Source organism: Mugil cephalus, chromosome 2 (genome assembly GCF_022458985.1).
Source record: "Mugil cephalus isolate CIBA_MC_2020 chromosome 2, CIBA_Mcephalus_1.1, whole genome shotgun sequence".
NCBI classification, from domain to species: Eukaryota; Metazoa; Chordata; class Actinopteri; order Mugiliformes; family Mugilidae; genus Mugil; species Mugil cephalus.
Genome location: NC_061771.1, coordinates 12408630 through 12436254, shown reverse-complemented (window position 1 = coordinate 12436254; position 27625 = coordinate 12408630). Strand labels below are relative to the sequence as shown.

General features: G+C 42.2%; 2 protein-coding genes across 6 annotated transcripts in view; one reads left to right on the top strand and one right to left on the bottom strand.

Annotated features, from left to right (window-relative positions):
- The window catches only part of kcnq5b (potassium voltage-gated channel, KQT-like subfamily, member 5b), a 109274-nt gene extending 91157 nt beyond the window's left edge, over positions 1-18117 (top strand). For 3 of the 5 annotated variants that reach the window (XM_047575523.1, XM_047575531.1, XM_047575514.1), the window contains 9 exons: positions 1227-1322; positions 2149-2243; positions 4741-4764; positions 9084-9307; positions 10694-10802; positions 12450-12581; positions 13189-13296; positions 15110-15236; positions 16648-18117. In XM_047575523.1, coding sequence (XP_047431479.1) covers positions 1227-1322; positions 2149-2243; positions 4741-4764; positions 9084-9307; positions 10694-10802; positions 12450-12581; positions 13189-13296; positions 15110-15236; positions 16648-17889 — 2157 coding nt within the window. In that variant the 3' untranslated portion in view covers positions 17890-18117. The remainder of the gene's footprint in view (positions 1-1226; positions 1323-2148; positions 2244-4740; positions 4765-9083; positions 9308-10693; positions 10803-12449; positions 12582-13188; positions 13297-15109; positions 15237-16647) is intronic. The other 2 variants (XM_047575539.1, XM_047575547.1) reach the window with 2 other exon arrangements.
- Positions 18118-20082: 1965 nt separating this feature from the next.
- LOC125000167 (elongation factor 1-alpha 1) lies at positions 20083-27606 on the bottom strand. Its single transcript, XM_047575565.1, has 8 exons — positions 27457-27606; positions 24945-25099; positions 22519-22698; positions 22123-22419; positions 21768-21918; positions 21230-21486; positions 20910-21144; positions 20083-20785 (listed from the first exon to the last, which is right to left on the bottom strand). Exons 2-8 carry the CDS (start codon positions 25086-25088, stop codon positions 20661-20663), a joined length of 1389 nt encoding a protein of 462 aa, XP_047431521.1. The 5' UTR covers positions 25089-25099; positions 27457-27606; the 3' UTR covers positions 20083-20660.
- Positions 27607-27625: the final 19 nt, after the last annotated feature.

Sequence of the window (27625 nt, the reverse complement as noted above, 5' to 3'; positions counted from 1 at the left end):
TATTAGGGTTTTCACTTTAGGGACTCTTTAGAGACTATTGACAGGAGTGCTAACAGTGTTTCTAAATATCTTCACCTTGGAGGTAGATTTCCAAACGGTCCTGTTTTCCATGCGCTGTCTATGCAGTCCTCCTGAGAGCCAGTTTCATCACATTGTTTGATGGTTTTCATTACTGCACTGGAGGATACATTCAAAGCTGTCAAAATATCCGGCCTGACTGAGCGTCACGTCTTAAAGTAATGATAGACTGTCATTACTTAGCTGAGTGCTTCCTTTCATAATGCGGATTGCAACAGCAGTCGAACAGGACTATTCACAGCAGAGGATTGTGTACCAGCAGTACCTCTGCAAAACGCAACTGATGGTGTCAGGATCCACAGCTTAACTCTTGACCAGGCACACTTAAACCTAAAGTACACCATATATTCTGTTTTTTGTTTTCTACATATGTGGAATACATGAAGAAAAAACGCTGAATGAGAAACTGTGTCCAAACTTTCACCAGATTCTGTATATTATGATGCAGTATAATAATATAACATATAATTATATTAACCTTGGAACCATAAAAGCCACAGGTTTGCATCCCACTATGTCTGTGGGGGATCAGTAAAGGTCCAAATCAATGAAGTCTTGGCTTTAAAACTCCTGTATCCCTGCACCAATAACAGACAGAGGAGACTACTGTAAACGATGCAGCTTTACTGTTATTCATAAAAACAACAAATTGCGTAAGGTTTAACATATGCAGACTTACTTTTGCACCTCATATATATATATCTATATATATATATATATATGTATATATATATACATATATGTATATATATATATTATATAATATATATCTATATATATATATATATATGTATATATATATACATATATGTATATATATATACATATATACATGCAGTATTGTGTGATTTTTTTCTATTCCTTTGTCTTTTGTGAAAATCCACAGATGTTTTGAGTCATTGTTGAAATGTAGAAAAATCTAAGGGCTGCAAATACCTTTAAGCAGCTCTGTGTATATGTATATATATATATATGCGCATACCATAACCTGATAACTGTAATTACATTCATTTGAAACCAGTTCAGTCAATGAACTGACATACTAACCTGAAGAATGAAGTGAATTTATTTATTTATTTTTTCTATTATTGATACCTCCCTGTGAATGTGAAGTGAAGCCAACAGGTTTTATCTTTTCCTCATTTCAGGGTATCCTGGGCTCAGGCTTTGCCTTGAAGGTCCAGGAGCAGCACAGACAGAAGCACTTTGAGAAGAGGAGAAACCCAGCAGCTTACCTCATCCAGGTAAACCAGACATCCTGATTTCTTCCTGTGGAAAAAAAAACAAACATTAATGCTGATGGTGAATCGCGGTATCAATTTAAAGACTGAATTTAGAGGAATGCTACACGGTTCCCAAGTAAACTGAATATCTGCACAGTACGAAATGTGATTGAAAACCTTAAATGTTCCCTTTTTCTCCTGTGGACTCTCTAAATCTCTGAAACTAGCCAGTTAAAAGCTGTTAGCGTGTAGCTCTGCTCGTCCTCGTCTTCAGTCTGACCCTTCAACACTCTTGTGTTCAAACCCAGAACCCAGATCTCTTTCCTGTCTGCTGCCTGATCTTCTTTATTTCACCCTGAGTTCACCCGGTCCTCCTCGTCTATTTTCTATACGCTCTCTTTTCTTCTTCACCTACTCTCCTCCCACACATATTCTCTGGCCTTTTCATCCCATCATATGTTCCTATTTCCACGTTTCCTGACCTCCGCCTCCTCTCGTCTCATCCTCCTCTTCATCCTGTGCGTCCCCATGTTGTACCAGGCCGCGTGGCGTTATTACTCCACTGACAGCACCAGGCCGTACCTGGACGCCACATGGCGGCACTATGAGAGCCTCCTGCCTTCCCACAGGCATGTATCCATGCCTGACCTCCGCCCAGCCACAGACGTGTGACCAGTTTTATTGTTTTCACTAATCAGCTCTTTAATTTCTTTTCTTTTCTGCTCTCCTCATCCTCTCCTTCTTCCTCTGAACTTCCTCTTGATTTTTCTTCCATTTATCTTTTTTTTTTTTTTGGGGGGGGTGTCCTCTTTCTTCTTCTTTCTGGTTTCGTGTATTCTGCATGCAGTGTGTTTGGCGTAGTTATGCGGCTGATGAGAACTCGGTTTCCATTGCTACCTGGAAGCCTCACTTGAAGGCGTTGCATACCTGCAGCCCTACAAAGTAGGTACAACTATGGCAGCTGGTGTCTGCATTTGGTGTCTGTTCCATCTTTTTTCTGCACTTCAATTCTACACATTTAGAAACATTTAAATTGGTGACATGTGTTTAATATATCGCTTTTCCTGCTCTGTAGATATTTGCTTTGTTTCCTTTAATAAACAAACAAATGAATAGATTTTTCTTAAGAACTGTGGTTCACAGCTATCCAAAGGATCAATCATTTCCAGGCTCCGTTAATCTCAAGATATGAAACAGATTGATTTCTTAAACAGCCCTTGAAGTACATCTGCCGTTCTATTACCGGACGTTTCATCCTCAGTAACCACTGAGTCTCTGTGTTTGACTAAAATTGAGCTGAGTGCTCAGTGGGCCAGAGACTCTCCCCGTTGTCACTTTGAGGCGGCAGTTACATCACTGCGTTTCTATTTATTCTATCAAATATGGTCTCAGTGAGCCAGTCAAGTTTTATTTTCAATTTGCGGCAACGCATCTACTGAGTTTTTTGTAAAACGAGCCACCTCCTTGTGATTATCTGGACTATGACTAGCACAAATGCTGTGTGGCCCTTTGTCAGCCTTCTCATTGGTCTGCTGACCACCAACCAGAGGGCTCCTGCCCTTTGTCTCATCTTCACCGCGTTACTGTTGCCAGGTTTGACTAATTACAGCCGCACAGGGGTCCACTCCCACAGAAATATGCTGAAAACTTGTAGACGTAGTTAGCATTAGCACTAGTAATTGTGATCCTTCTAAAACTGTTAAGACACATAGTCAACAAGGGAAGGGGAGTACAGGGGAATCAAATGTAAAAACTGAAAACTATATTGATAACTCCATTATCAATATTAACAATGCACCGTTGCAAATGTTATTTTGACTCTACATTTCCTCTAGTTCTTGGGTCTCCAACGTTTTTCAGGCCAGGGACCCCAAACTAATGGGGAACTGAAGATTTTGCGACCCCCTTGCAGTACCTCTGCCCTAGTTATAGTTTTAATCTAACTACTAGAAACATATGTAAATGAGCCCTAATTGTTATTGTATTTCATTGTACCTTTTGAATGAATAAACATGTATCAAAAAAATAATAATCACTAAAAATCCCTATTCTTTTCACCAGTTTTCAGTTTTTAAGTTGTCCACTGCTGTACCCACTCCTGGCAACATTGCATCTATATGTTTTGAAGAATGTACATATATGAGTTGTTTGTCTAGCGAATAGCAACAGTAAAGTGCTTGACAAAGGGGGTAGGAGCCCTCTGGTCAGCAGACCGATCCAAACACCAACATTTATGCATTCAGGAACTAGAGAGCTTCTCTTGTTTGGAGGCTGAACATTTTGCACTTATGCACTAACACCCATGTGTGGAGCCTGGAAATATTGGTACAACTGTCTGCGCTGCATTTACATTCACACAGTCACGATCAAGCTAATCCGCAAAACAGACACTCCTTTAAGTGATGACGTCACCACCTTCTTGTGCTGCATGTTTGTAGTCAGCCCGCTTCGTGTTCCACCTCAGATGCATGTTATAGATAAATGTGTTGCCAGCCTCACATCCTCTGCACTGAGACATGTTATCATACTGATTTGAAGAATAACATTGCAGGTTTTAGCTCCTCATCTATAAATCACATGTTCTTAATACTTTTTTTTTTTAAATGAATCCATACAGACCACAAAACCATTGATTTCCATTCTAATGTTTTACAACTGAAAAGCAGACAGCTATTTCAATGTGCTTGAGATATGCAGTCCAGAACGATGGACATTAGTTTGCAGCTAAAGGACAATTCTGTTCTATTTTAGCCTGCTGTTCCCATTGACGTCCCTCTCTTTATAGATGGACAGATACTTTATGGAGTCAGTAGGAAATTCACTATCTAGTAGCATCAGTACGCAAAGAAGAAAAGGGAGAATTAAGAGAATTAAGTTTAGTGTTTCCAATATTTCTACGAATAAAAGATTAAGTAGAAAAAATACATAAGGTATATAAATAACGCAAAATATATAAAATAGTTCGGTTCTGTCCTCACAGGGATCCAGGAAAACAATGAGTCAAACAAAATGGTTTACACCAGGACACTGCAGCTTTGAAAACAACAAAAAACTAAAATTAGAATAATAAATAAATTATAATAAAAATGTGGCCAAATGCATTAAGAAGAGCTTATTCTGCGCCCACACAGATTTCCCAGAATCTCTACCACATTAGCATAGAGGCATTTGTGGAAAATACACCTGTTTGAAAATCACCATATTGGATGTTCACTTTGATGGATTGCATACAAGCATGCGAACAGATTAATTAATACTGTATGAAACTGAAGGGAAGTCAATGGTAAAAACAAAGCAGCATGATTTGTAAAGTCTGTGAGATTTGTAATAAAGGGGCTCAAACCTGCAAAAGCACCTGTTCTGTCTTTTAAACACTCGACTGTATGAAAATGTTCCCTCTCATATATATATTTTTCTTTCTTTCATCTGTAAACTGCAGGAAGGACCAGGAGTCAACCACAAGGTTTGTGACTTTTGATGTTCGATTTTCAGTGTTTACATTTTTTAGTACCCTTGATTTAACCAGTGTTTATTGAGGTTACTGGGCTGTGGTTCGGTCTCCACCATCTCCTTTAGCTGCTAACTTTTAGTCGGTATATTCACTAGCCTAACTTTATCTCCTAATTAGTTCCTGATTTTGTTGGTTTGGTGCTGAGCAGTGATAGAACAGACGTTTCTCTAAATAGATCAAGGTTTGTGTTTGAAAACAAAAACATTAGCTGAAGGGCAATAAAATGCGTTGTTAGAGTTTGGAGATCTGTAGCAGGGATAGATGTAGCTCTCTGTGGATGTCTCACTATGATCTATCCCTTCAGCGAAACATAGATATATGGGAATATATTATTAGTAAATATTGCTTGGCCCAAAACGAGCAAACTGCACATGCTCCCTCGTGTTTCCCCCAGAGACTGAACCCAAAGATGTGATGGATTAGAGAAATAAAATCCACTTTTCCAGGTACTAGTCACATGACCTTTTTTTTTTTTTTTTAACTGTTGTAGGTATCAGTTCAACAAACATAGCTTTTGCGAGGCTGGTTTACAGCAGGGGTGTCAAATATACAGCCTGTGGGCGAAAACCGGCATGCTAGAGGGTCCAATTTGGCCCGCGGGGTGAATTTGCAAAGTGCGAAAATTACATAACTGAAAATTTTCAATAAAATTGGCACCTGTTCCTAATTTATTTTAGTAGAAGTTGCAGACATAACACAACCCTGAGACCAGGAACTGAACAGCAGATGGCAGCAATGTGCAGCTTACGTATTTTTTCTTAAGAATCAAATAAAAATGTTTTGTAAAAGGAGTAAAAGTTTATTAAATATAAGCATTTCAATAATGCACTAATTTGCAATAAGATAAATGGAAAATAAAGGCTCACTTGAAATCAAATTGTGTTGGATATGGCCCCCCCGAACTAAAATAAGTTTGACCACATGCGCTGGTCTAAGTGAAAGTGTGTCTTGGTTCGGAAGAGATTTCTTTTGTTGCAATAACATGAGTGACCACTGGGAACAGTGACTGAGAGGAGCTGCTGAGTCACCGCTATTAATGTCCCCATGATGGACACAAAAAATGTCAAGCGATGTCCAACCGTCTGTTGGACACTCCTGCCAGCTCTTGCTTCTGCGTGTGAACTCGGTAAAGGCGCGCCCCAACTCAGAGGGCCTAAGTCTGTGGGTGATGATGATAGATGTTGCCGCTAACAGATGCTTTCACAGAAGCACTCTCTCTGACTCACTGATTTAACTTAGTGTCTCTTTTTTTTTTATTGATTCTCTCCAAAAAAACAAACAAACAAAAAACTCATGCAGGCACTAGAACAAAAGCCATGCGCGCCGCACACACACACATTTATTTTTCACGAGCCCGTGTTGCTAAGTGATCCGTATCCATCAGTGCTTCGGGCGTTTGCTTTATACCTCAGGTTCATTTAGAGGGGCACGGTTTGCCAGGCGGCTGCTGGCTCTGACTGATGTCATATGTTGTGTTTGCAGTTATGAAACACTGAGTAAATGTTTGTCTGCAAACCACAACATCAACCTGAAGCCCGGAGTCATCCTGTATATGAACCTAATACCTCACTGTGCTCGTGATGAGCCACACAATGAGAAGAGTCAATAAAATGAGAGGGTTAAAACGTTAGGGACTCATCTGCACACGGGCAAGAATTCATCCCAAACAAATTGCCCCCGCAGAGAGGGGGAGATTAGAAGTCACCCGAGGTACCTTACATTCATTTATCCCTCCATTGCATGGCGTTGCTCTACAGAAATAATTAATCTCAGTTTCACTAAAAGGGACTTATTCTTTCTTTTACACTTGGATTGTGAAAAAGGGTCTTTTACCTTAATGATGTCACACGTCCAGGAAACGTGATATTTAGTCTCTGTTATTATTGACTTACATTACAAACTACAATACAAATTCTATGAATGTCATGGTATAAAAATTATGCTTTACATTTTAACTACCATAAGTTAAATTTATATTTTATATATCTATTTCTATAACTGCACACTGTCGCACCATTTACCATCTAGCCTTCTTTTTAAAATGTTAACCTTATGAAGCATTTTTAAATCAAACAGATTTCAGTTTCTGTCCCGTTCTAGTAATAATTCATGTGACAGAGACGCAAGAGTATCTGTTACTAGCTAGATTTGCAACCTATCACAGATATGAGGCAAAAAGTGTAGGTGAAATGGGGCAGAGACGAAAAAGAAAATCTACATTTATTACCCTCAGTGAACCCGCAAGTGTCCGTCAAAAGGTTACTGGTCTCTCATTGGTGATTCAGGCACTTGTTGCCATGGCCCGGCTGAATTCACATAGTTAAATGAGGGATATCGACATGAAGAGTGTGAGTCACCAAATTGCAGCCTTTTTCAAATGCTGCTGCTGTAGATGTTCATTTCCCTCTACTGAGCCAGACTGCCTCTGCTTCTTCTGCTGCTTCTAAATGTCAGCGGATTGACAGACTGAAACGCTAGCGGTAGCTTCGCTACACTACTGTAGGATTCACTGACTTCATGCAGGCCGTCTTTAAAGGACAAGCACTTTCACGTAACCGCTGTTTGACTCAGGCAGGTTTTTAAGAAGCACCAGAATCAACGTCGTTAGGTAACCGTTTTCTCTGTTGTTTGTGCATCATGTAACACATCACCGTGTGTCTATCTCCCCTTGGTTTTTAGTCAGATTCATAGTAATAAACAGAAGCTACTGAGGAGGTGTACCACTCGGAAAAATAGGTACACGGCATCTCTGCTCTCGCTCCATGACGTTTTTCTTTGGGAATGCTGACTAATTCTTGGTGCATGGGTATCTGTAGGAGGCTGTGCAGCCTCAGAGAGGCCAGAGCCAGCAAACCCTGCAGGGAGACATCAGTTGCCTTCATATCAATAGACTCTATGGCTTTGTTTGATATCTGCCTGAGCGATGTGCTACCTCTGCCTGTTGTGGTTTTGTTTTAAACTGTCAGATCATGGCAGGGTCTCATTCTCTGTATCAGATCCTGTGGAATAATTCTTTTCTGGACGTAGAGAGATAAAAACTGTATTCCAGGACACGCCATCGTGTTTTTCCTCACTCACCTCCTCATTTTGCATCCAAGCTGTAGGCGTCACTCCCTATTTCACACACACTTTAGACTAATATCACTGTCACTTGCAATGCCGTCATGTTTTGTTACTGTCAACAAATCCTATGAGTACTACCCAAGAAGCTCTGTCCATCTGATAGAGGCAATTCATTTACTACCATGAACACAACTCAAATATATTTTCTACCTTACAGATAAAGATAACAGATAACGAGCCTTGACAAACATAGTTTTCTTAGCAAGATTTGCTGACAGTGACAAACATATAGACACAGATGCTATCCTTTGAAGCAAGTTGAACTGACAGGTGGTCAGGGTTAGCACACGGTACCATTTTTAGATGAGCCATGCCTGAAAGCTCGTGCACCGACTCTGCATGCTACCGTTCTGCACAAACGGGAATCAGACACTCGCTCACTCTCTCTACACCTCCTTGTTCGGTTTGTTCATGTTTTGCGGGTAATTTTCATATTTTTCCATCCACGCACTTTTGCGACACGTTACATTACGTTGCGTCACATTATACGTACGGAGTAACATTTTCAGCAGACAACTAGACTTGTTGGGTTTCATCCAAGTAGCTGCTTCACTTCCAAAAGGCTGGCGGGGAGCTGGGGTTTTCTGTGGATTTTGTCCACCTGGAACAGTAAACAGATACTCCCTTGTAGGAGGAATCTGTCTTGATCCTGTTTCTTTTAATCTCCAGAGACTCCAGTTTCAATATCTCGGCCCACCTGCCGTGTTCAGGCTTTTAGAACTGAAGTAGCTACTTGGATGAAGCGTCCGTTATTAGCTTGTTTTTCAATATACCATGACCTGCATGACTGAGAGCCTCCACAAACCTTTTTGCTGTAACAGTGTGCTTCTTTTAGCAACGTGCTAACTTAAGTGATCTAATACACGTCTGGGCAGCAACTACAACTTTCATCACACCTAACCACAACCTGCATTTTGTGCGAAGCAATGCTGCGATGCATGCTGGCCTTTCTCCATCTGGTCCTGCAACCCTTCATAATATTAAATCAAGTTCTGAATGATGGCTGCTGTATGACAAGTCAGGGAACAGTTTGGCCAAAGTGTAGCGTCTCCCTGACACTATTAACATGTCCTTACCTGTCTGTCATTTCACTCATCGTTCCCTCCTTCTCCAACTGCCCTCTGCACTGCTCTCCTTCACTATTTCAGCCAGAAGTTGAGCTTCAAGGAGCGGGTGAGGATGGCAAGCCCCCGAGGCCAGAGCATCAAGAGCAGGCAGACGTCTTCGATGAACGACCGGCGCTCTCCGGTGGCTGAGGCCGGTACAGAGGGGACCAGCCCCGCCAAGGTGCAGAAGAGCTGGAGCTTCAACGACCGCACGCGCTTCAGGCCCTCGCTCCGCCTCAAGAGCCAGTCCCGCTCCACCAACGATGGTAATCACGAGGCCGCATATAACATCCCCAGGGGGAATGGCAGACGCCAAAATGGCTCGATGAGTCACTGTCCTTCCTAAATTTAGCTATGTTTAAAGTTAAAACTTGAATCTGTCAGTTATTTACATATATACCAGTTAGGTGAATAGCTTAATATTCAATGCAAAATTATAATAATAATGTATAGTTATAAATAGCACTAGGTCAAGTTTAATATAGAACACATACAGTAGGTATCAGTTTGTGGGTCTTTGGTCTGAAAACCGTTGAAGACCCCTGCATACTGATGAGTCAACGTTCACGTCTCATTTATTAGAAATGCTTTAGTTCTCTTGGGAAACTCAAGAGTTTTGCCTCAAAAAGTCAAACTGTTCCTTTAAGTTGGCCACGAATTCAGCCCGCCGAGTGAAGGAATGCTAATGGTTGTTGCACTCCCTTGCTTTGGCAAGCCCTCCTGGGTAACGGCCAGTTGGTGTTTGTGGGTGGACTGATGGATAGATGGAAGGTGGGGGTGGTGAGCTCCAGAAGCCATATGGGGCGTTGGAGCCGTCCAGTTGGCCGAGGCCTGCTGGTGGAGAGGAATCGATAGCCAAGCTTAGCCAAAACCAAACGAGTTGGCTTGTTGGCCACCCTCCGTCTGATGGCTGACTGTCACTGACTCGTCGGTCGGCTGAGGAGTTAGAGGGTGGGAAACATTTCCCTTCCGGTGTGTACGAATTAGAATCGAAACAAGCAGCTATTTTTAGTGTGAAATGTTCAGTGGATCAACTCATTAACCGCCACTGTAGGACTGAGTCACGCGTAAGCACACGAACATCCTACAAGCTGTGAACTAAGCGATGCCGAACTGAGGTCATTTACAATATTTGGTTACACTGAACTAACAGCTCCACTCTGCAGTTCAGCTGTGAGGCTGCAGCGTAACCCTCTGCTCACCTCTTCAGGGTGTTATAACTCAGGAGGCCCATAAACAGAAGCCTGTTCTTTACTACAGGTCTACACTACCAAATCAGTCGAATCACTCGGCCTTTTACTTTCAGTGCCGTTTTGAACATCAGTATCACAATGGGACTTTTAAAGGATCACGAATGAAGAATATCAAGGGTAATGAAGTCTTGAATTCAGAATTGTTCAGGTTATTCAAAGAAAAAGTCCTCTCTACAGCTGTGCAGGAAGAAATCTGCTGCTCTTTGAGGAGTTGGTGGGAGTAATCTGTAATTGCATGCGAAATGTTTTGGAACAGTAGCACTGATTGAGCTCTCTTGAAGTGTGCTGCCGTTTGCAGTCTTATGAAATGCCATCGTCGGTGACAAAGTGGTCTGAACTCAACAGAAAAAATAAAAAACATTAATAATGCTCCTTTTCTGCTTTCTGTCTCCCAAACAGCAGAGTCCAACATGGCCGCAGAGGATGGTTTTGACGACAAGGGGTGTCACTGTGAGATCTCGGTGGAGGACTTGCTGCCCCCAGTGAAGTCGGTCATCCGAGCCGTCAGGTGAGATGATGAGACTTCCTCTTCCACTCTTCCAAGGCTGCACGCAGACAAAGCCTGAATTCAGCCCCCTGCCGTGCAGCTGCTCATCTTGATGGAACATTTTCAGGCGATTAAAGTAACCCAAAGATTTATTTTTATATCATCTTTTTGTTTGTTTGTTTGTTCGTGTGGGAACAGTGGGATTATTAAAACTACAGAGCAACAATTTGTGTCTTAGCCCTTGTCTTCTAAGAGAAAATCAGGCTGTCAGAGCAGTCATAACAACACCTTAGTGCACGGAACCAGCAGGAATTAAATCTGGTTCAGAATCAATGCACAATAGTTTAATATAAAACTCATAAAAGCTGTGTCATATAAATAACTACCCACCTGTCAGCTATAACACAGGACTGTAGAGGGTTTTTTTTTTTGCCTGAGTTTTCTGTGCTATACACTAAGCTTTATTTCTGTCTGTCCATGCTCGTCACTTCAGACTTGAGGCTCCGTGCATGAATTCAGAGAAGTGCCTTCTCTGATGGTTTTAAAATGGCCGTTCAAATAAGCAGCCACCCGGGATTTTCCCGCATTGTCCGTTGCCCGGCGATGTGACCGCTCAGGTGCTCCGACTGTTTGAACCGGCTGGAACAAGCGGGCAGTTGGTATGAAAGCAAGATATTTAAAGCATCTTTAGATGCTGGAAAAATAAAAGAGTTCTTTCATGTGGTTGTGGAGTCACTGCAGGTCATCGTCACAGACTGGATCAGAGCTCCCCCGTGTGGCTCCTCATCCAAAACCCAACCACAATAAAACCAGCTGAAACGAGTTCCGATGGACTTGTACGTTTCTGAAAGATTGCTGGAAGTTGGGGTTTGAATAGGAGCATCCATGGGTGTTGCTCATCTGAAACTGGCATGATTAGGGTCTGTAATGACATGTACAGTATTTACCTGTAGAATTGTTTTTGATCTTGTTGTTATTGTTTTCCTCAAAGGCCTTTGTCTAAAGCAGGTCTTTAACAGGTGGTCCATGGCCTCTAGGGGGTCCACAGAGGTACTGCGGGGGAGGGGGGGTGGGGGGGGGGGGGCAAAGTCTTTGGTTGATTACACATTTTTATATATATATATATATATTTTTTTTTTTAATCTCCTATTCAGTCCCCAGATGAAATCGAATGTTTGTATGTATGTTTAAGTTAATGGCAGTTGCACGGACACCCTACTGCTTTGCATGTTTGACATAAGAAAATGAATATTTGAACGTGTTCGTTATTTGAATAGCTTAGTACCGAATGCAAAATGATAATAATCATGTATATTTATAAATAGCACTAGGCCTAGGTAGGTAGGGGGTCCCTACTTAATCTCTCCATCTGTTTAGAGGTCCGTTGAAGACCCCTGCTGTAAAGGACAAGGCACTCCTTTGAAAACCCTTCTCTGAACAGGGGAGGTGGACTGATATAATCGTCCATCAACAGATATGAACATCTGTCCACTTGGAGCATGGAGCCTCTGAATATTATTAAAGTGCAGTTCACTGGGGAAAGAAAACAGGGTCAAAACAAATTCCTTTTTTGAAAAAACTCGGGAACTCCAGTTTCCGTTTTGCTATAGAACATACAATGACCTGCATGAACCTTCAGTGGCATGTTTTTTTTTGTTGTTGATGCAGGATAATGAAGTTTCATGTTGCCAAGAAGAAGTTTAAAGAGACCCTGCGTCCATATGACGTGAAGGATGTGATTGAACAGTACTCTGCTGGTCACCTGGACATGCTGTGTCGTATCAAGAGCCTGCAGACCCGGTAAGAGCGACAGTCTGCACACAGCTGACACTTGACATTATCCCTCTGTTTAACCAGAGCTGTTGGACCACGGCCTAACTGACTCATCTGTGTTTCTTGAGGTATACACCAATCAACCAAATCATTAACACTACTGACAGGAGAAATGAATAACATTGACCAACGTTCTGCTGTGGATGTTACCACCCACCTGGACCAGACCAGACCCCATAGCAATGACACTCCTTGGTGGCAGCAGTCATCCCCGGCAGGATGCAGCCTGACGCAGACACACACACAAATACGGTTTAGGAACAACTAAAAAAAAACTGGTTGACCTGGCCTCTAAATTCACTAGATACCAAACTGATCAAGTATCTGTGGGATGATCCACAGAGGCCCCTCCCCTCAACCCTTAGGACCCAAAGACCCCCATTCTCTGATGAATCACAGCTATTTTGGAGGCACAAAGGGACACCTACACTATATTAGGTCGTAATGTCATGCCTGATCAGTGTATGTGTGCGTATACATACATACCTTCTACGTGTGTTTATATGCATATTATATGTGTTTCTCATTTTGTTGTTTAGCATGTACTGTACCTGTTTGTTTGCTTCTCTCACAGGCTGGACATGATAGTCGGCCCACAGCCCCTGAGCAGCCGAGCCAAGATCTTTTCCTCCCCTTCACTGCCTGTCTTTTACAGTCAGGGCAGAAAAACCTCCACCCAGGGGTCAGAATGCCCGCACTCATCCGCCCACCCACCCACCCACCCACCTCCTCATCCTTTACATGTGTCATGGGTTCAATTCAATTCTGATTCAGTCAATTCATTAATTCTTGAACGATTTAGAAGCCTGATCTGTCTGTGAAGGAAGTTTCCACAAATGGAAATCATTAGTATTACCTTTGTCTCTGTGTGTAAGTTTAGAAGCATTCCCCACTTCATCTCAGATACACCGACTGACCTCGTGGTCCTATCGGCTTCATTTTCAACAGTGATAATGATCGCATCAAGGTGATGCTGAATAAAATTAGAGACCATTAGGGTTTGATATGGAAAAGATTGTTAGAGATAAGGGTTAGAGTTAGGGTTAGGGTTAGAGTTAGGGTTAGGGTTAGAGATAAGGGTTAGGCCAAAAAGGGTTGAGTTTGTACGGTGGAGAGAGCCCAACAGACTGCAACTCAAATAACGCAGGCAAACTGGCAACACACATGTAAAGTAAGAAAACGTCGTCATCAGTTTGACAACCCATGCTCTGCCAATAAGGAGGTTTTTCAATCTTTGCTAGTGTTTTGTTGAGTTCGGTGCGGTGCGCTCCCTTAAACTCTGTAAGTTTTAACCATAGAAGATTTTGGATATGTAGGCTTAACAGACAGTTCATTTAGGGACCAGAGGTTGTGATATTTGCATATTTATGATCATACATATGATAAATACTACTATTTAGAAAAACTTTCTATGCACGGATGAGGCCCCTAGGCAACTAGATGTAGCCAGACTTGTTGAATTGACTGAGCCTGTTCTTTTCTTACACACTTTTGTATGAAGTGATCTGCTAACCAAACACTAACAAGTCTCTACAGTATATATGTTCTGGTTTTGGGCATTTGTTCTGAGGTGAATCCTAAAGCTGATGCTGTGATGTGTAACACAAAACACAAACTGTATATACGAACCTGCCGTTACTGTTGCCACAGTGACCCCTGCTGTCTGAACATGCTGCATGCAGTCTACATCATTCCTCATGTAGCTGATGCTTATCAGACTCTGGAATGGGAGGAGCAAAAATAGCCTTTTTTAACTAAATGACAGTAACTCTGGATCCACATACTCACTTTATCCAGCAGCTCCTTTCAACAGATTGAGTTATCATGGCTGTTATGGTGATAATGACAGATAAGCTGTTATAAACACTGGAAAAAAGAGGTAGGGTTATGTAACAGCGATGAGGGACAAGGCAGTGATTGGCACGGGAAAATGAAAGAAATGAGAGAACAGAGTGAGTGCCCGCTTTCACCAAAGTGTTTACAGAATCACAGCAACAGCTCAGTTCAAACATCTTGGTGTTGTGTTGCTCTTTGTGTCTGGAGGATCGTGTTCAAGTTGTATATCTGCAACCTGTTAAACATGAATTGCATGATATTGTTTTGGCTTACTCCTGCTTTCTGTTCAATTTAACCCCCCCAAAACTTTACTAATGTGTTTCTACTGAACCTCACTGGATGACAAACAATCTGAATGATCTGCTATTAACTACAAGGAATTCAAGACTTAATTTGAAGTCGAAAGAATTAAACATCTTTAGACACATGCCTTCCATATATTCCACATATTTGTCATATCCAGTGAGGGAGAACAACCTTTTGTGCGCTTGTTGTATTTGAAAACAAAGTGTGCTTTATGGTCATCTGGTATTCTGTTTCAGCCTTTCTTCCTTTCTGTGGGCCGTCTCGTGGATTTTTCTACTTTGCCACTCTGTCTCTTCCTGTAATCCATGTGTTATTGTGTTTTTGTAATTTTCTTGTGTGTGTTTGTGTTCCAGGGTGGACCAAATCCTGGGGAAGGGCCAGGTCCCTCTGGATAAGAAGATTCGAGAGAAGCTGCTGTCTGATGGAGATTTATTGGAGGACATGAGCATGTTGGGTCGTGTCTGTAAGGTGGAGCGCCAGGTCAGTGTTATGAACTTTATCCAGAAATGACACAACGCTCCTAATGTTGTGACAAAGAGAAATGATCATCACAGGTCACCAGAATGTAGTATAAGTGGTATGTGGGCAAACTAAAAACTGCAAGGATAAGGTGGACAATTTGTTCCAACACTTAAAAGATGCACATTTTCTTTCTTTCCAAGTCTGAGATGGTAAAATGTCAGGGGGCTATGGTCAGGAAATGCTAGCCGGGCTCTGTCTAAAGCCTGAAAATGCACCAATTATTATGTATTGACTAAATAGAAATTAGACTTAAATGTGTAATTAAATGTGATTCAATTAATTTTTGGTTCAGGGATTCCACGCTTTTTGATAAAAAAAAATAATAAATAAATAAATGTTATTGGTATTGCCACGCTTTTATTTATTTATTTTTTGAATTTCAGTCTTAGACTTCCAGTCTTAGGCTAAGGCAAATGAACACAATAGAAGAGAAACAGAGATGATGAATGTAACATGTAACATACACCACTAGAGGGCAGACACGGAGGACTCTTCTCGATCCTCGTCTTCATGTCCTCTGAACATTTCAACTTGTGATGAGTATTTTTCACAGTGACATGGTCATCTGCAACGTAGAAAATGCAGACTTTCTGAGTAGAACAATTCAGTACAATAGTTTGTAGTGGCCTGGCTCCCAGCTAATCCTAGCTCTTTTCCTTTGGACGATGAATACAGGCTATTGTCTCCTGCTGGTATTAAGAGTTCAGAACGTAGTTGGCCATCGCCTGCAGTCTTAGCAGCGTGTTAAGTTACATCTCTTTTTGTATTCCACACAGTCCACATAATGCAACATCAGTCGACTTTTGTTGCTGGTGGTTATTTGATGTCAGACCAAACAGCCTTTAGGCTAAACTAGGCGTAGTGCATCTCTGCTCCAGCTCTGAATGGAGCTTAGATACTGTGTGTATTTCCAAAACTGATGAGGTATATTTGAGGGATGCAAATATGAATGACTAACCCTGAATGATTTTTAATTTAGTCCAAGGCAGCAGTGACAACCTTCTGGTATTTACTGTAGTTCAACCTGTAGATTTAGAAAGTTATCACCTTTGGCACCCCCCTGTGGTAGAATGATAGAATCAAGAATCTTTATTGTCATTATGCAAGGCACAACGAAATTCTGTTCAGCAGCTCTTGGTATAAATGTACAGACCTGAGATATATAAATAATATAAATATAGAATAGGAAATATAAAATAGAATAACAAGTTAAAATAAAAAATAGAATTTAAGAATAAAATAAGATGAGAAGACACCGGGATGGATAATACATGTTGCTGTTCTTCTATTAGATGTGTATTCAGTCGGTGGAATTTCAGAAATCTGTTATCTTCCCTCCTCACTGTCGTCTTCATTTCTCACCCCTCAGGTCCAGTCCATTGAGTCGAAGCTGGACTCCCTGCTAGACATTTACCGGCAGGTTTTGCGTAAAGGCTCGTCTTCGGCCCTCACGCTCTCCTCCCTGCCACTTTTCGAGCTGGAGCAGACCTCTGACTACCACTCCCCTGTCTTCAGCAAGGACCTGCCCTGCTCCACTCAGGTCAGCAGTGGCGGAGCGCCTCCCCCTGGCGGCTTTGTTACACGGTCCTCCACCAACTCCCACCTCTCGCAGGGAGGCCTCCACCTCATTCTGGCGCCCCCGAATGACCTCAACCTCAACGCTTCCTCTTCCACGCCCCCCTCTGGCCTCGCATCCTCCTCTTTCAGCCCGTCGCCACTGCCTCGTCACCACCAGCACCACCACCATTGCCCTAACCCGGCTCAGGCCACCACACCGGAAAGTGGCACCGATGACGCTGTGGGGAACTCTCCGCCCATCCTCACTCTAAACAGTGTCACCAGTTCTGGGGGCAGAGATGGGGGGTTTCCGCTTCTGGCGAGACTTCCACCGCCGCCGCCTCCTAATCGAAACGGTGGCCCGGGCAATTTGGTCGCATCCCCCAACATGGAGGATTTTTGTGGAGGTCTGGGGATGCAGGACAGCGGTGTCAGAGAGGATGCTGGTCTCCGTTTGGGGCCGGGCAGACTGGAGCAGCAGCCCCAAGGCTGCAACAACAGCAGTGGCAGGTTTAATGCTAAGGAGGAGGGCTCTTGGAGGAGACATATGAGCCTGGAGCTGGAACCCCTTGTGACGCCCGCCCTGGGCTGCTGCTCTGAGCCCATCCAGATGGACCGTGTTATGGGCAAGTCTATGTCAGTGCAGGACCTCATGCAGGTGGCCCCAGGCGCCGTCCGGGATACCCACCACATCCACAGCTTGTCATCTCCAAGCCCAAGTACAAGTAGTGACTCCCCCACAGGTTTCCACAGCTGTAGCCAAGACCCTGGAGGAAGAGGGGGCATGGGTGGCAAAGGCCAGAGTGATGGTGGAGGTGGATGGGGGGAGGAAGACCTTTTTATTAGCGACAGGGACATAGGAGCACAGGGATTTGACTTCCTGTCACAGGGAACTTCTGAAACCAACACATTCTCCTTGGAGCTCCTGAGGACAGGAGGAAGAGCAGGGGCAGGGTCCCAGGGCTCTAACCATAGCCCAGCCAGTGGGCTTGCATCTTCTCCCTCGACTGCCAGCACTGAGTTCCTAAACATGTCACATGTACGGCTAAAATAGACCCAGCTACATGTTCAGCAGACGTACAAATCTCACCTCACAGAGCGACAATTTTTATCCTTTTTGGAGGGAAGTGGGAGGTTGGGACTATTACAAGGGATACTCTTTTGTTTATTTTCATGTTGATCCATTTGATAAGAATCACAGTATTTTCATACAGGATGATCACATGTGGCATATCATTGCATGAGCTATTCTTTTGTTTTAAATTAAAACTGACAAATTTGAGAAAAAAAAAGAAAAAAAACATGGAAGGCCAGAAAAGTAAGATGACAGATGTCCTAAAATCTGCTTTGTTGAGCTAAGAAACTTGGTCCTGAGAGACGGTTGGTTGATATGTGACCTTGACAAAGTGCATGATGAACAGCATGTTTTCAGTCAAAGGTACAGATATTTGCCAGGTACAGTTTACACGTGAAGGGCATGGACACACTTTGAAAACACCTTTAAGAGTAACACTTGCGTCTGTTGTAAGTATAGAAAAATGGGGCTTAGCATTTATCCCCACAAGATGTCTACCATCACATGGAAGGCTTCCACACTGAAATCTTACCTCACCATGTCCAAGTCATTTTCCATAATATCCAAAACCAGATCATCAGTTTATGTCTTTAATACAATAAATCCGTTAGATTTCCTCAACATCATCATCATCGCGTCCACCATTGTGTGGTTATGCATTTTAAAGGGATAGTTGTTGGGGTTTTTTTTTTTTTTTTTTGAAGTGGGCTTGTGTAAGTTACTCCTCCATAGTTTAAGTATTACCTTTGGTGGGTGGCGGTCAGTTTAGAGAAGCAGACAGGTGTAACGGCACAGAAGCTAAGTAATGAACTCCTGTGAACAGAGTCGGTCGCAAAAGGTATTTTGAATCTCATCACCAAATTATGTGCACACTACATGCACGTGGTCAGATAAGGATGCCCAGACACAGACGCAGCCAGCTGGGATGTCACCTGTCCAGTCATCCCGAAGAGGATGCTAGAGCACACTCCAGCAATCAGTTGGTTTTCCTGCTGTAGACAGCCGTGGATTGAAACACATCTTGAATGTTATTTCCTGGTTTTAATTTTAATATTTAAATATTTTGTTAGAAACGTTGTAACCTAGCAAAGCACTTTGTTTTGGTTCAGAAACAAATACACTGAAAGAAATGTTCAGAAATATAACTTTGTACTGCATCTGGCTTTTTGCCACCCTGTTTTTACATCAAAGTAGGACTTTGAGATCTTATTTAAATCATAGCCAATGTCGTCGTTTTTTTTTCATACAGTGCAATGTGGGATTGTTTTTGCTTCGTTGAAGTGGAGTTGCTGCAGAATGTATTGCTTATTAGTAAAAGCAGAACATCTGTTGCTTGAACTGCTGAGCAGTCACATCAAGACGACTCATCATCAGCCATAAATCTCCTGTTGCTTGGTACACAATGGAGAGCATCAGGTGAGGATCCTTTTGAGTTATAGGAAAGTTACTGCAGCACTAAAAGATGCATATCGTTCTTATCCATCAGGCCTCAGTGCTGAACAGTCTCCCTAAAGTAGTAGCACCTGAATAATGCAGATCCATATCAAAGACCAGGATATGTTAAGGATCTGGGGTCAGTTTGCTTTTTAAGAAATGGACTTTACATTCCCTTCAGATATTTAAGTATATTTTGCATGAAGCCATATCCAAACCTATATATTACGGAGAATGAATGCTAGGTCATCAAGTCAAATGACTTGAAAGACCCCAATTCCAATATGACATCTACAAAATGTGCAGTACATACAGTAAACTGGTGCCTTGCTTTTGTGGTACATATTCTCTCCTTGTCTGTTCTCTTTCCTGAGAAGTGCATTCAGTTCCTCCAAACAGAAATGGTTACACTGTCTTCATATTTTCTCTTATTCTTACTTGAGGCATTTTTGTTTTTAATTTCATTTTATTTTATTTTTTATTATTCAGAGATCATTTTGCTACTGGCCATAAAGTGGGCCTTTGTCACGTTAACATTCTGTCTGGTTTCTTTTAATTTATTTAAATTATGTGCACATATTTACACACTAGTAATAATCTCAGATTTATGAAGCCTGTAATGTAATGAAAATGCAAGCGAACTTTTATTCTCATTCATCAATAAAGGAAATTCTACAGAAATTTTGCTCGTCACCATTCACTGAAATTTTCTTGGCAATGACACCAGGTACAAAGAGATTCTGTTTAAACATCTTTACTGTTATGAGGGTACGCCCATATATAACAGTGCATAAGGTGCACGAACTTTACAGTAACAAACATTTTATGAGAGCTACTGCAAGGGAGCTTAAGTCAAGCAAAGTGCTAACAATGGAGATTTAAGACAGATCTGCTTTCTCTAAGGTGCAAACAGCAAACATGCAAAACGCCAATCTACCTCAGGCTAGTTAGCATATCTCTTTTTAAAGCTAGAATACAAAGCATTACTTCAGCAAGACCTGCTAAAAGAACATCTCTATTGTATTACTGCATTCATTGGACAGATCATTGAGCAGTTTAGTTCTAAGCACAACAGCACACAGAAAGCTAACTAAGTAGTTGCGTGTCTTGCCACAATAAACAACAAAACCTACATATAATTGTGTCTTAACACGTTAATCACCAATGGTGCGCTGGTTATTTTTTTTCCTTCGTCTGCTTTTGCGATGCATTGTGATAATAGACCAGACACTGACTATGGTGTGTAGGAGGGGCAGAGTGATCGTGTGTCGTCTTCGGCCATGGCGAACATTTAGGGCAGCAGCCCAGCACAACGTTCATTTGGCCTTCTGTGCCTTCTGTGCAGACTTGGTGACCTTACCACTAGTGGGGGCTTTCTTTTCCACACCTTTTATCACTCCCACTGCCACCGTTTGGCGCATGTCACGGACAGCAAACCGCCCTGTGGAGGAATGATAGAGGAGATCTTTGTTACCGCTCATAAGGAGTTAATTTTATCAGTGAGGGTGACAATCGCCTTGACACAAACAACATCAAATTACACTACTGCAGAACAGAAAACTTACCCAGTGGTGGGTACTCTGAGAAGCTCTCGACACACATGGGCTTGCCAGGCACCATATCCACAATGGCAGCATCTCCAGATTTCAAGAACTTGGGATTGTCCTCAAGCTTCTTCCCAGAGCGACGGTCGATCTTTTCCTTGAGCTCTGCAAACTTGCATGCGATGTGCGCAGTGTGGCAATCCAGCACTGGGGCGTAGCCAGCACTGATCTGACCAGGGTGGTTCAGGATAATCACCTACACCAGCAGAGACAGGCATTGTCACATGTACATCACATAAAGACAGGATCACTTTCAAATCTATCTCCACCTGTGAGCAGACCTGAGAGGTGAAGCCGGCCGCCTCCTGTGGTGGGTCGTTCCTGCTGTCTCCAGCAACGTTGCCACGGCGAATATCTTTCACCGACACATTCTTTACATTGAAGCCCACGTTATCGCCAGGTAGCGCCTCAGTCAGGGCCTCATGGTGCATCTCCACTGACTTGACTTCAGTGGTCACGTTGACAGGGGCAAAGGTCACCACCATACCAGGTTTTAGGATTCCTGTCTCTACTCGGCCCACTGGTACAGTACCAATACCTGAAAGGGGAGGAAGGTTAGCGTCTGCGTACAACAGGTGCAAGAGCTGAGATGATGCTTTCAAAAGCAGGTACGGTCATTTGGGATGGTATGAGCTGAATTCATCAGTTCTGCTGTTTTTGTCACAAGGTGCCCTCATTCCAAAAATACACATCAGCTGGTACCACCAACACTTCAGCAGAGCCTGATAACTGGTGCAGGCACATTTCATTGTTTGCTCTAAAAATTGCAAATGAAAAAACTATAACCGTGACAGCCACCCACACCAACAATGGCCTCACCTCCAATCTTATAGACATCCTGCAGAGGCAGGCGGAGGGGTTTGTCAGTGGGGCGTGTGGGAGGTTGGATGGCATCCAGAGCCTCCAGCAGTGTGGTGCCTGAGGCATTTCCGTCTTTACGGTTAATCTTCCAACCCTTGAACCAAGTCATCTGTGGACGAAGAGAAGCTCAGTTTTTATCTTTGCAGCTTAGGATTCAAAGATGATACATGGGTGCTGGCTGTTCAAAGGTATGCATATGCAAAGGTATGATTTTTAATTAGACTTTATGCCTTTTTTCCATCTACAGTATCTGTACATGCTGTATGTGTGTATACTGTCCAATTCACTATACTCTGGATGTCAGCAGACTCACATTAGGGCTGGGTTCCAACATGTTGTCTCCATTCCAGCCAGAAATGGGCACGAAGGCCACAGTATCAGGGTTATAACCAATCTTCTTGATGTACGTGCTGACTTCCTTCACAATTTCCTCATAGCGCTTCTGGCTGTAGTTGGGTTCAGTGGAGTCCATCTTGTTGATGCCCACAATAAGCTGCTTCACCCCCAGGGTGTAGGCAAGGAGGGCGTGTTCACGGGTCTGCCCATTCTTTGAAATGCCAGCTTCAAACTCACCTACACCCGCAGCAACGATCAGCACAGCGCAGTCAGCCTGAAGGAAGACAGACATGAAAGAGTCTTTGTTCCTTGTTTCATCCTCTCTGTCAACCATTTCTCTCATTTTCACACTTCTACCCATCCCTTAGTCTACCTGAGATGTTCCAGTGATCATGTTCTTGATGAAGTCCCTGTGTCCCGGAGCATCGATGATGGTGACATAGTACTTGCTGGTCTCAAACTTCCAGAGAGAAATATCAATGGTGATGCCACGTTCACGCTCAGCCTTCAGTTTGTCCAGAACCCAGGCATATTTGAAGGAACCCTTTCCCATCTAGGGTACAGGAATAGGAAAAATACACATGGGACTTAGCTTAGTGCAGTAACCGCTACTGATGTCTAGTGAAGAGTTGTGTTTAATGAGGGCTAATAAGATTATTAGTCAATAATGGTCAGCACAATGGTTATTACAGGAATCAAAAACTGGTTCTGAGGTCAAACCAGTTTCAATTGTTAAGCTATAATGAAGTCCAAATACAGCTAGTATAGTATTACTGTGGTTGAACAGAGGGGAAAAAACAGTCTTATTTATTTATCACATTTTGTGGGGGAGGGGATCATCTCATTGTTCAAGGTGTTCAGTGTTTAAGATGTTCAAGTCAAACTAAATCAATAAAGGTTTGAATCGATAAACAGAATTAACAATGGCATTAATATTACTCAACTCTAATCAGTTCCCCATCCCTAGTACTAGTAATCTAGTAATCTAACTCACATCATATTTATCCCATAGCCATGGGAATGAATATCATGTAAAATATATAAAATTTTGTGATATAAAAAGTCAGCACATCCTTATTCAAAGACAGGTTTTTCAGTTTTTCTCTGAAATGTGTCACAGTGGTTTCCATTGGCATGTCATGTGTTTTTAATTTTTATTTTAACTTATTTTAACTTATCAGTATAGGCGTATCTCAGTAAATTAGAATATCATGGAAAAGTTTGTTTATTGCAGCAATTCAGTTCAAAAAGTTCTTTTAATTTTGATAATTATGGCTAACAGTCTTGAATAAACATATATGTTGCTCATATAATTTGAATATTGTGCAGCGGTTCAGTACTGTGGATGCAGGGTGTCACACTCCACTTCACTAATTAACTCATAACACCTGCAAAAGTTTCCTGAGCCTTTAAATAGTCTCATGGTCTGGTTCAGTAGGCTACACAATCATGGAGAAGACTGCTGACTTGACAGTTCATTGCTAAAGATGCTTGCTGTTCACATAGTGCTCCATCCAAGCATATTAATGGAAAGTTCAGTGGTAGGGAAAAGGATGGTGCACAAGCAAAAAGAATAATCACAGCTTTGAGAGCACTGTGAAGCAAAGCCAATTCAAGAATTCAGGGTAGATTCACAGTCAGTCAGTGCTTCAATAGTCACCACATGCAGACGTATCCAGGACATGGGCTACAACTGTCGCATTCCTTGTGTCAAGTCACTCCTAAACCAGAGACAATGTCAGAATCAACTTGGCTTTGAAGAAAAAGGACTGAACTATGGCTCAGTGGTCCAAACTCCTCTTTTCAGATGAAAGTGCATTTTGCATTTCATTTAGAAATTAAGGTCCTACAGTCTGGAGGAAGAGTGGAGAGCCACAGAATCCAAGTTGCTTGAGGTCCAGTGTCAAGTTTCCATGGTAAGTGACAATTTGGGGAGCCATGTCATCTGTTGATGTTAGTCAACTATGTTAAGTCCAATGTCTCCGTGAAGGTTCTCAGTCATCCAGGTCATGGTAATCCAAAAGGCATCCAATCCAAAGTTCTACCCCACCAGCCTCTTAGAACTGAAGAAGTTACTTGGAGAGGCAGCCAAACGTCTTCTCAAAACTCTATGAGTCCAGTTGCCTTTTTTTTTAAATGTCTTTTGGACAAGTCCAATGTCAGGAAATGTTAGAGCACGTCCCTCTGCTGACAAGCCTTATGGAGAGGCTGACATTATCCTCCAGCAGGAATTGATACTTACCCACACCACCAAAAGTATCAATAGCTGGTTTAATGACCATGGTATCACTTGCTTGATTGGCTAGAAAACCTTACGGACTTAAACCCCATAGAGAATCTATGGGATACCGTCAAGAAGAAGATGAGAGACACCAGACCCAACAATGCAGATGCCATGAAAGGACCTGGGTTTTTTCACTGACTGTAAGCCATAATCATCCAAATTAAAAGAAAGTCATACTTTCCATGATATCCGGCTTTTTGTGTATGCTCTACCTCTGATTGACATGGGTACTGCAAACTCATCCATATTATTACTTCAACCACATGTAATCATGGCTGCATGACAAGTTACAAACACATGGTTACATTATAAATTTGATACTCAATAATAGTCTTGCACTATGGACGAATAGATATATTTTATGCTGTTATGAGTAAAATGACACAAGACTCTTCCAGCATAACACATAATTAAAAACTTATATCAGTAAGACCAAGCACACTGTTGAAATAGTAACACAATAATCATGAGGAAAATATCCTTTTACATCTAAGTGAGAACACTGTGAGTCATACCTCTGCAGCTTCCTTCTCAAATTTCTCAATTGTTCTTTTGTCAATGCCCCCACATTTGTAGATGAGGTGTCCAGTGGTGGTGGACTTGCCGGAGTCGACATGTCCTATTACCACAATGTTTATGTGGAGCTTCTCCTTCCCCATGGCAGCACACTCTGCAAGATATCAAAAAATTCCCAAGAAACGAGAACCAACAACGTGCTTCAATGCGTAGTTAGACAAGTCTATAACTGTGGTGATTATACAGAAGATTCCGTAACATACGTAATCATAAGTATCAATGCATTGCAGGAATGCATACTAAACTAAAGTCATATGCTCATTGGCCACCTCATTAGTTACACCTGTTCAACTGCTTGTTAACGCAAATAAAGATAAAATCAGCTGACCAGATAGCAGCAGACCATTGCATTTAGGCATGTGTACTGATCAAGACAGCAGCTGAAGTTTAGACCTGGCCTGGTTGCCAGATGACATGTTCTAAGAATTTAAGAAACTTGCAATCTACTAGGACTTCCATAAAACATATCTTTACAGAAAATGGTCTGAAATACAGAAAATACCCAGTGAGCTGCAGTTCTCAGAAGCATATGTCAGTGGCCAGAGAAGACAGGCCAAACTGGTTCTACCTAAGGGTTGTCCAAGCTACAGCTACAGTCCCTGGGCCATTTGTAATTGTCCTGCACCAAATTCTAACATATAATGGAAACCAGCCCACGCATGGAATTTTAAGCTGAAGTTTGAGAATAAACTGCCAACCTTTTCTGACACCATAAATAAAAACCCTTAAATGGAAAGCTGTGATATAGCCTTTATTTTTTTTCTTAGAGAATTACCATATATCAAGCGTAATTTACCTACACTTATACGATATCCTTTGCATATGAAGTGGCCCAGTCCTTCATATCTTTTCCTAAATGTGGCGCACCTATTATAGCTGATACAAAGGCAACAGTAATCTCTGCCTTTCACAGAAGTGAAAGTCAAACATTGAAGACACCAGGTGCCACTACTGCCAGCTAAGAACAGGAAACTGAGGCTACAGTTCACAAGGGCTCACACAACTGAACGAAAAAAGATTAGCCTTAGTGATAAACCTTGATTTCTGATATGACATTCAGATGGTATGGTCAGAATTTGGCATAAATCATATGAAAGCAAGGTTGTGTTATGGTTTGAGTGAAATTTTCTTGGCACACACTTGGTCCCCGTAGCTCTTCAGGCCACAGCCTACTTGAACATTCTTGCCGATGTCCACATGCGCAGTCAACAACAAAATGCGTGATGCTAACATACATATCAATATGGACAAACTCTCTAATGAATATTTCCAGCATTTTATAGAATCTGCGCCACAAAGAACGAGGTGCTGAAAAAAAAAACATTTGGTGGCCAATATCAAACTAATCTAGTTTCTGCACAGTTGTTATGTTTTAACAAGCTAGCTAGGTTAACAGAGCTATATTTGTACCATTTTGCCACCAATATTAACACCCGTATGAATAACTGGAAACAATGGCCTTTCAGAATTGATTTAATTACTCTAATAATTATGTGTGCGTTATGTGTCGATACAGCTCAGTCCTGACAAAGTTCATGGCGTGATTTATTTATTTTTTTATCAGCATTACTATATTAAGTGAGATTATTTTCTTCTTATAACGAAAATGTTTTTTTTTTTTTAAAAAAACATTAAAAAAACAATGAATAATGCTGAACACAGCGTTAAATTAGGTATAATTACAGGTCAGCTTATTATAACCTTCGCTTCTTAAAAGGCTAATGCCTGCAGATTTTGCACATGCGCACATAATTTGCTGACTGAACTTCAAAGAGCTGCATCACACACGTATTTGGGTTTCGGGATAAAATGATAAAGAGACTAATTAACTTCGTACAATTATGCCTGTGTCCATGTTAAGAGAGGTCAGTAAACGTGGTTTAAACTGGTGACATTTCCAGTCATTGCAGAACACCTGCTAAATCATATCATGACACGCTTGTTTTCGACGTACCACGACAAAATGCACACACAAAAAAGTCCTTTAGTTCGTCTCCCAATCAATTAGGACAAATACGTCAGTCAGTGCCTCAACGACCAGACGCGTATCAGGACACTACGCTTTGTTTTGGAAACATGCCAGAGCATGTACCTTCCAGACAGATGCGCAGCTCTGTTTATTCTACTGACGCAGCAGGGTGATGATGAGCGACAGGGATGAATCCCGCATGAGCGTCAACTGGGATATTTCTCCGCTGAAACTGCGCCATACGGGCCTAGACAGCCCTACACACCCCTCTGCACTTTCTGGCACCGCTCTCTTTGATCAAATTACCACGACATCCAAGACGCGCATCACTTATATATGGCAGTCTGTGTCTTGGCATAATGCGTTTACACCGCAGCTATTAAGCACCTCTCTGAAATCACCAGCCCTTTGCAGCATGTCAGTTACAGCATGCAGACAACGTGTGCGGTTTGTTATGATGTGGATAACATTCCGTGACCTACCTTTGCGCCTGTGACGTCCACTGGTCCTCTGCGATGTAACAAGCGATGCTGTCCGCTGTGTTGACACAGACAAGGTGCTGCTGCGTCGACTGGCGTCAAACGCGTCACTTAATGAAATGACACAGACACGCCACTAGATGGAGCGCTGCTGCAGCAACGGAGAAATGAA

Coding starts and splice junctions, on each gene's coding strand:
- LOC125000167 (XM_047575565.1), bottom strand. CDS start 25,088: ATGGGGAAGGAGAAGCTCCACATAAACATTGTGGTAATAGGACATGTC. Junction 22,420..22,518: donor TGATCACTGGAACATCTCAG/GTAGACTAAGGG, acceptor GTCTTCCTTCAG/GCTGACTGCGCTGTGCTGAT. Junction 21,919..22,122: donor TGTTGGAACCCAGCCCTAAT/GTGAGTCTGCTG, acceptor CTTCGTCCACAG/ATGACTTGGTTCAAGGGTTG.